Source organism: Cajanus cajan, chromosome 4, assembly GCF_000230855.2.
Source record: "Cajanus cajan strain Asha chromosome 4, NIPB_CcT2T_4, whole genome shotgun sequence".
Lineage (NCBI taxonomy): Eukaryota > Viridiplantae > Streptophyta > Magnoliopsida > Fabales > Fabaceae > Cajanus > Cajanus cajan.
Window position 1 is genome coordinate 11,156,830 of NC_138520.1, and position 10,109 is coordinate 11,166,938.

The 10,109-nt window shown below is 30.3% G+C and overlaps 1 protein-coding gene across 1 annotated transcript; it reads right to left on the minus strand.

Annotated features, from left to right (window-relative positions):
• Nucleotides 1-2,394: 2,394 nt before the first annotated feature.
• Nucleotides 2,395-5,753, minus strand: LOC109801756 (ricin B-like lectin R40G3). The gene is made up of 4 exons (XM_020362876.3): nt 5,152-5,753; nt 4,837-4,959; nt 3,056-3,284; nt 2,395-2,678 (listed from the first exon to the last, which is right to left on the minus strand). Coding segments are annotated over exons 1-4 (891 nt in total). The 5' UTR covers nt 5,689-5,753; the 3' UTR covers nt 2,395-2,676.
• Between the last annotated feature and the right edge of the window lie 4,356 nt (nt 5,754-10,109).

A 10,109-nucleotide genomic window follows, 5' to 3' on the forward strand; every position in this document is an offset into this window, starting at 1 on the left:
AATTTAAAAATCTCAACATATAAATATATTTTTAAAATCAATTTTACTATGATGGAATAAAATTATCATATTCAACCTAACAATTTAAAATTTAAGAAATTTAAATTGACTCATCCAAACAAAATATTTTAAGAATGATAGAAATTGAAATCAAAGTAATTCAAATACCAAGAATTTAAAATTTCTTGAATTTGTAAAATTTCTCATCCAAACACACTATTATAGTTTCTGCAATGTTTCTTAGTCACTAATATGATTTCCTCATGTAACCAAATTATATCTAAATTAGTTTGATTATGCATACTAATCGAATTAATGTTTTTTTTCATAACACGCTTGCACGGGTTACCATATATTTTTACGATGTTTAAACTCTAACCTTCATACCATGCTTTACCAAAACGATATAGATTGTAAAATTAAGGCTTAATTGCATTTTTGATTCATCAAGTATTGCAATTGTGCAATTTTGATCCTCAAGATTTAAATTGAGGAATTTTAGTCATTAAAAGATTGCAATAGTGCGATTTTAGTCTCTTAATTTTTAATTGAACAATTTCAATCTTTCAAATATCATAATTGTGTAATTTTGTTCTTTCTCATTAAAAATTTAATAATTTTAAAATTTATATATATATATATAATATTTTAAAATTATATAATTGTTTATTTATTTAAGTTAACGTATATTATAATTTTTATTAATATTTTAAATGATATATATTTATTATTACTAAATAAATAAAATTTATATATTATTAATGTTTTAATATTATTGATAAATTAATATCAATAATAATTTTAGTATATTTATAGATAAACTAATAATTTGATAAATATAACTTAGTACATATTAATATACTTTTGCAAAAATATAAATATATTAGATAAGATGTGTATATTTTTAATTAATATACTTGTATTTTTGTAAAAATATATTAATATATAAATATTTATCAAGTTATTAGTTTATTTATAAATATAATAATAATATTATTGATATTAATTTATCAGTATTATTATAAAAATAATAATATATAGATTTTATTTATTTAATAGTAATAAATATATATCATTTGATACATTAACGAAAATTATAATATACATTAACTTGAATAGACAAATAATTGTATAATTTTAAATTATTGTATGTATATATATATATATATATATATATATATATTAAAATTATTAAATTTTTAATGGAAGAGACTAAAATAACACAATTGTAATATTTGAGGAACTGAAATTGTTCAATTAAAAATTGAAGGACCAAAATTGCACAATTACAATCCTCAAGGATTAAAATTATCCGATTAAAACTTTGGGGACCAAAATTACACAATTGCAGTACTTGAAAGATTAAAAACACAATTAAGCCTAAAATTAACATCATTGCACATGTATATAATCAAGTGAGTCTAAATAAGAAATTTGGAGGGAATGCTAATGAATAATTACAACTTTAATACGGCATATAATCTAGGAATTTAGTTCAATTAAATGAGCAGGTAAGTGCATGTTTGTTTTATCATTTGAAAAAGTCAAATGTACATTCAACTCAATCCACTCACACTCGTGCTTTTCCGTTTGAGTGCATGGAAATGTATGTAGATGAGTATTCAAATACACCCTAAGTGAGTTATTTAAACTCTTTTAACACTGAATTTGATTCTCTCATATTAACAAAAGACAGCATAAAATATCAAATTTAGCACAACGTCACAAACTTCGCATGTGTCTAAACTATATAAGCCAGACAGTTAACTTTTTTCTTGTCACCAGGTATTCTCAGTAGTACACATCAAAATAGATTATAAAATAATGAGTTGAATACTTTCTTTTTAGTTTAACCTTGTACAAATGGTTTACAATCTCAAATATTTTCAACATTATCCGCAAATATGAATTCAACCACTCAATTACATCATTTATGGTTTGAAAAGAAACTATAAACTAATGTATTTTCAGTTAGGTTTAAAAGTTTATATTTTAAATAATAAATATTTTATTTTATTAGACAAAAATAGATAAAAAAAATAAATTTTAAAATTGAAAACAACTTATTCAAATTAAAAACACATTAATGTCTTAAAATTCAAAATTTAAAAATCAAAATCATATTCAAATTGGCTAAGATTAAAAATTACTACAGTACAGTTTATGAAAGAAAATATATTTTCAATTTAATATAATATAACAAACTTAAAATTTAAATTAAATTAAAGTAATAATGTATAAAAAAAATTAATTAAAATTATAAATAAAGAGTTATATATTTCACATGAGTTGATGAAAATAAAAATCCTAAAAATACCTTATCGAAAACTGAAAGATGCACATAAACGGTAACAAACAGGCATCAGTGAAAGATGTATGAACAGGCAGCAGTAATTGTTCACACTGAATCACATTATGATATAAAGAGGCACATAAACTGCATACCAATAATATACGGAAATCAGCACAATAACAAGTGTCACTTGTATGTTATGTAATAGATAAACACTTATTCTATTGAAAAATGCTGGTTGCCTGGGTATCAGTAAATGCACTACACACCATTCACACTCTAGACAACACCCGTATGTAAAAACATACGAGCACAATCCAAACCACTCAAATAGAAGTGCCAACAGTCCTCTCAACTTGATGCATCTTCTAAGCCACTTGTACTCCTGCATTTAGCATAATCGTTCAGATGTATGAAGATTCAGTAACAATATTTCATTATTTGGGAAAAGAAAAAAAGAAATGGGAAGAAATGATTTTGTCAAATTTTCAGGCACGTTGTCATCTAAAAAGTATGTCAACTATTTATTATTCGATATAACATGGATCAAAGACGTCAAACCATAGACACATTTATAACATCATAGGATAGACTCTTCAGACAAATATTAGTCTTGAATTATTATCCCTTTAGATACAAACTTCTTTATTGTTGGATAATAATGTTTTTGAATTATTAGGCCTTTATATGGCATCTTGAAAACGAATAAACATGATAGACATTTGCTAAGAATCTAATTTATGCTATGGATAGAAAACTTACAATAGGGTACGATCTTCCACAGCTGGTTATCACCTTTGTTCCACTCCCAGAGGACTATTGAAGTGCCATCATGCACACCTCCAGAATTCTTGTCACCATGAAAAGCATCCACATTAAGACGAATATTATTGACCATTCTTATAGTTCTGTGCCCATCACCCAAGTCCCGGCTCTCAGTCCACAGAATAGACTCATCAAGATAATCTGATTTGTAAGGTATCAGCCGAACCTACATCGATATCATAAAAAAATTCTCATGTAAATAACAAATTACCAAAGACAAGACAATGTTATATAAAATTGTATTTTTGTCCCAACCAAAAGGATATTTCCCCTTCTAGCAAACACTTCCCATTATCAAGTTTCCATCAATGAAGCAAATTATGGGAAGAACGACAAGCAAAAAAGTAATGACATGTGAACTCAACCATAAAATTCCAGAATCTATAGTAATATGCATAGCACATTATTGAAAGATCAAATTGACAAACAAAGAAAGATATATTCACACATTGTTTTTGTTATATAATAGCTTAAAGGTCAGGGATCATGTTGATGTTGACCTCAATCCAAGGTCCTGACATGCCACATGCCACATGCCAAAGAAAGCACTAACAATAATAATAATACTTGAGATGACTTGCCAAAGAAAGTAAATTAATAAAAAAAATGATCCCAAGATCATTTTACCGTTGCTCTTGATTACACTTTCATTATTATTGACTTTTAAGTTTGAACCCATTTTTTTTATTCACGTCAACCATGACGGTGGAAAGGAGAAGATAAACCAATAAAAGGTTATCCCAAGAGGCTACCGGTATCCCAATGCAACAAAAAGCTTGATAATTTGCAGATCAAAACAACACAACAAAGGCAACTTTATCTAAAAAGCATAAAGCAAGTCATTATAAAACTATTGATATGGGCCCTCATGCATCATTTGATTTTAGAGATATTATTATCATCATCATATACCCACTTTCTCTTCCATCTCAATTTTACACCATATTTCTTTCTATCACTTCTTATTTCGCATTACATCATTGAACACATCCATCACTTATTTTTCTTTCTATCCGTCTCTACCTTTCCCAATACACTCCATTCTTGGGGTGCACATTAGCCATTTTTCTTTATTTTATTTGGAACAGAAAAGATAGCAAAGCCATCATGCTTATGAACAGAACATCAATATTACAGATTGGCATCCACTTGCTGCAACAGACATCACCTAGTCAGTAATTTAACACATTCAAGCATTCAGCTAATTGTAACCCGCTAGATGAAAATCAGACAGATCATCTTTTATCTCGTAAGTCAAACTTAAAATTTGCATTTGAAATATAAACCGCCTGATCTTCATCCAACTGTGCGCGTGTGCACTAATCCAAGACATTCCAAATCAACTTTTTCTATAAGTAAAAATTACAATAAAAAGGCAACAGCATTCGAACTTAGGACTTCATCACTAGGCCGACCTTGGGGATTATTACATTCCAATTCAAATGGGAACTGGGAAATATCCAAACACGTCCTTCCAATGCCACCCCATACACAAAGTTGAATCACGAACACTAAAACGTAACACGGCAATATTGTTGATCACCCATTAGGATCATTCAAACAACACACAATTCTGAGGAACAAAAATTCTCATCCCAGAATCCTAATTGAAAAACCAGCATAGCAAGCACGATCATATATATATATATATATATATATAAAAGAGAATCACTTAGCATTTTGCAATCAATAAGTAAAAGTGGAGAAAGCGATCTTACAGGACGAGTGGCTCCGATGGAGTGCTTCAAGGCCTCACCAGTTGCCTTGTTGATCAAAGAGAAAGCAGGGCAGCCCTCTTCATCCTTCACCCTCGTGCTGTACTTCTCATCCTTATACCAATGCTGCATTCAATAAATTAAATAAAATAAATTCTTAAGAATATAGTCCAAGTTTAACTCAACCTCACATATTTTAAGGGATTACATATCTAATAGCCATATCTATTTCAAAGTTAAGCGAGATCTCGGACATAAATAAAATCATTACAAAGAAATAAAAAAAAAATGACATGATATGACATGAGATGATGTTACCTGGTAGTGGTTGGTGGGATCGGAGGGAGCGAGGATGACTTCGCCACGACGAATGGTGAGAGAGAAATTGGGCGCTGCTTTGGTGAAAACCCTGACGGTGGGTTTGGCGGAGACGGCGGTGTTCACCTCGTGGCTGACGTGGTGAACGGTGGCGGCGGGAGCGTTGTGAGAAGAGACAGGGAAATGGGGGGTGTGGTGGTGGCTCTCGTGGGACACGTGGCGCACGGAGGTGCCGTAGGGGGAGTAATCAGGTGCAGCGGGAGCAGGGGCGTAACCGTGGCCGAAGGAGTGATCGGGTTCGTGATGGTGAGGCGGAGGAGGCCCCGGAGGAGGGGGAGCGGAGTAATTGAAGTCCGACGACACGTGAGAGGTATGGAACACGTGAGTCTCCGGCGGGGGGGCGCCGAAGAAGGGTGGCTGAGGCTGAGGAGGGTCGATGAAGGAGTTTCCCGGGGGAGGGTAAACGGAGGGTCGTTCGTCGTCGTCGTCGCGGCGGTGGTGGTGGCTGTGGTGGTGGTGGTTGAAGGGAAACGACATGGTGGATTGGGAAGTGTGCTTAGTGGTTAAGCTAGAGTTTACTTTGGATTTTATGATCGATGTTGAAATAAATAAGAGAAGGTGGGCCTACAATACAAGTCTACGCAACTACTAGTACTAGCCCTCAATCTGAAATTGAAAATATAAAAAAAAAGGAAAATCAATGGCTTTTTCGCTTCCATTCACACGTGGCGGGGCTTCCCTTCTTTGGAGCGCTTTTCTTTCCTCACACTCTCCACTCTCCACTAATTGCGTCGTCATCACAATCAAATAAGACTAACGTGGCAATGTTAAACTAGGGAATAAGTACTACTTTGATTTTTTTCTTTGTTTTTGGAGAATGAGAAATAGGAACACTTTTTTCATTTTATATTTTATTTAATAAAAATATTTAATATTTATCAGATTTTAATTTTTTTTATTAATATTTTTTATCATTTAAAAATAAAATTATCAAAAAAAATATATACACCCGTGCTTTTATATATATTATAAATTTATATTTATAATAAAAAAATTAGTTTTGGTGTATATATATTTTTTGTTTAGTTTCATTTTTTATAATTATAAAAAAATTTATAAATTTTACTCCATAATAATTTATATTTTAAATAATTATTTATTATTATATATTTTTATTATTGATTATTTTTTAAATACGGATATACGGATTATCTTTTATACGCAAATGTAATAAAAAAATTAATAATTTTGATTAAATTTTCTTAAAGATACTTATTAGAGATTTAAAAAGTAGTAAACAAATTATGTTTATTTGTAATTATGAATATTACTTTTAGAAAAAGTTAACGGATTTTATAAAATTATTAAAATAACTTTCAATTCTAATTAAATTTTATATTATTTTAAACTTTTAATTATTTTGGGGTAAAAAGGAAATGACACCCTCATAATTATTGTCAAAGTTACACTAAGTGTTTGGTTTGATATAAAACTTTACTTGTTAAACTAGGACCAACACAAAGTCTCATTAGAAGACTTAATTTTTGTCTCTAGCACGAGAGGTCTTCCTTGAGGAGCTATGCTCATCAAGTAGGATTTTATGGTCTTGGGAGTGTCTAATCTATGTCATAGGAGATGCAAACTTGAATTAGATTTCTAACCATTTGTGCCAACCAACTTAGCTTATTTGTAATTCTGAATATTATTTTTACAAAAGTTAACGAATTTTATAGAATTATTAAAATAACTTTCAATTTAAATTAAATTTTATATTATTTTCAACTTTTAATTATTTGGGGTAAAAATGATGTAACACCCTCGTGACTATTGCCAAAGAGTCAATCCACAAATCAAACACTATTATTCACTTTTGTGCATAATCAGAGTTATAGTAAGTGTTCAGCTTAACCTAAAACTTTACTTGTCGAACTAGGACTAACACAAAGTCCCATCAGAGGACTTAGTTTTGCCTCTAGTGCAAAAGATCTTCCTTGAGGAGGTATGCTCATTAAGTAGGATTTTAATGGTCTTGGGAGTGTCTAATCTATGCCATGGGAGATGCAAACTTGAACTAGATCCTTAACCATTTGTGCCAACCAACCTAACTTATTTTAAAATGTTTAAACATATGATTTTAAAAAGAAAAGAAAAAAATCTAGACAAGTGAAATCTAAATTGATAGATATACAACTTTTTTTAATACCAAGAAAGTTGGTAATTGTATTTGTAGCAACCAAGTCACTATAGGACAACAAAAACTCAAAACAATACATTTTGAAAATAAGTAGAGTTGCAACCAATATTTTTATTTGAAAAATATTGGAAAACACATTTTAAAATGAGAATGATCTATGAAAACAAAATTTAGGTTCAGGAGTTGACTATGTGTAGGGAAAGTATTAGCACCCTACGACACATGTACCAGATAGGTTCTATACCACTTCACCAAAGACATCTCAACTCCCAATACAGACCCTAGAGAGGAGATGACTTCTCTATGATTATGACTAGCACATAAAAAGTCAATGATATGTTGAAGATCCTCAAATCAAGTACCACGATCCACTTTTGTTGGTAATTGAAGCCACATATCATGCAACTGCCCACTTTAAAACCCTTAGCCACATTAATGCTTAGTTTAGTTTGACCTATGATTTGTCGAATTGAGGGCTAATAGAAATCTACCAAAGGACATAATTTTTGCCTCTAACATCAAGTGATTTTCTTTAGGAGGTATAGCCACCAAGTAGGTAGAGAGGTCTTCAATTGTGTGAAAATAAAAAAATAGAAAAAAAGTGTCTAAAAAATGGACGTCATAGGTAAGAGTACAAAAGAAGTATAAAATGTTGAGAGACTTAATTTAGAGTAATTCCATCAAAACATCAAATACATATAGTTGAATTAATACCATTATCATTATATCATAAAATAGACAACGTTATAAAAAGTATTAACAATAAAGACTAAAATGATAAAAAAAAATGCAAGTATAAGGATTAACACGATCTATATTAAATTTTAACGATTAAAAATGATTGAAAAAGATAATTATAGAAACTAAAAATATTTATTTGAAATTATAAAGACTTAAAAAAATAAAATAAGTTAAATTTCATCACTAAAATAATATTTTAGCGTTCTTTTAAGGTTAATAAAGACTACTTTGTTTTAATAATTTTGACATAGATTCATTTAGGATTAATTATTAGAGATTAGGAAGTAGAAAATAATTTGTTTATTTTTAATTATGAATATTATTTTTTAGAAAAGTTATCTAACTTTATAAAATTATTATAAAAAAGGTTAAATTATATTTTTATCAACTTGTAATTTTAGTCCTCTTATTTTTAAAATAGAGATATTTAATCTCCTATTTTTAAAAATATGAAATTTTGATTTTACTGTTAATTTAATATTCGTTAATCATTAAAACTTTACATTACCTAGTAATCTGTCATTACTTAAGTGACATGATACTAAATATCACTAAATCCTAAGTCCTATATTAAATATCACATCACTTAAGTGTGAGTAAAATTAATACCTAACGGTTAATAAATGTCAACTTAATAGGATAATCAATATTTTTTCTTTTGAAATTAGAATGATCAAAAATGCAATTTTGTCTAAAAATAACTTTCAATTCTAATTAAATTTTATATTATTTTCTACGTACTTTGATTATTTTAAAATGTTTAAACACGTAAATGATTTATTTTTTCCAAAAAGAAAAAATCTGGGACAAATGAAATCTATATCGATACACATAAGATTTTTTAATACCGAAAAAGTTGGTAAATGTATTTAATGCTATGAGGAAATAAAAATAAAATATTAAATAAAAACTAAAATACTAAAAATAGAAAATGTTTAATGTTTTAAAATTAGAAAATACTTAATATTTGTAGACCACAAATACAAGACTTGGATAATTTTAGTAAAAATTAATAAGGTAATATAAATTTAAAAAATTAAGTTAAATTCAACACATATACTTTAATTTTTATAGTACTTTTTTATTTAATTTTTAAAAAAATTTGAGGTGCATTAGCCAATTTTAGCTTAATATAAATTGATTTTTTTTATATAAATATTTACCGAGAAGTTTATAAAGTTGATGATATATACATATGAAGAATAAATGTTCATGGTGTACAAATGTTTACATGTTTACGTTGTCATAATGTTTCGGGCTTTATAAAACTATCACCGACCCGTAATCCCACCATGACCCAAGTTTAAAAGGTCTGATATTACTATCTTCGACAGTTTAAATAAGGCAGATGATAAACACACCTCCACTCTCGTATAGACACACCTCCTTTTTAAAAAAATATATATAAAATGTCTAAATTACCCTTAAAAAAATGAAACTCCTAAATTTACACCTCCTTCTCCATACCCTCTTCCCCGCACCCTCCTTCCCCGCACCCCCACACCCCCCTTCTTCCTTCTTGCTAAAGCCTCTTTCTGCTCACACGAAGTGGAAGAATATGTTTTGCGGGCATGACGAGTGTTGGAGGACCGAAAGGATCGCCGCCATCGATCCTCGGATGTATGTCGTGTCCAGAGTCATTGCCACCTGTACTGCCTCCTCCGAACATATCAAACTCTCGCTCATCCAGGCACACTTCGGGGAGTTGTAGAATTCGGGGGCTTCTTTGAATTGGCGGCTAATATTATTATTCTTTGCTTTGGCCTCATTGGAGGACGATGTTGAAGCTGCAAGTATGAAGAGGGACAGAATGAGAAACAATATTGCTAAAGTAACAAGAAAAGATTTCACTAAAGTGGCTCTATGGGCGCGAGATCTGAGGCTGCACCATGCCGGGAGCGGGGCCACCGACGCCGCAGACGGGGCCGGCAAGGCTGGGCTGGGCTTGGACGAGGCATCCCAGGTCGAGGAGGACCATACACCGGAACACCACCTCCAGGTGGTGGTGGCATGCCGGGGCGAG

Bases quoted from the DNA above. Each gene is read 5' to 3' on its own strand.
- LOC109801756 (XM_020362876.3), bottom strand. From the start codon at position 5,688: ATGTCGTTTCCCTTCAACCACCACCACCACAGCCACCACCACCGCCGC. The intron at 4,960-5,151 runs GTAACATCATCT...TATTGAATGCAG, and splicing joins ATCCCACCAACCACTACCAG to CATTGGTATAAGGATGAGAA. The intron at 3,285-4,836 runs GTAAGATCGCTT...ATATCGATGTAG, and splicing joins CCATCGGAGCCACTCGTCCT to GTTCGGCTGATACCTTACAA.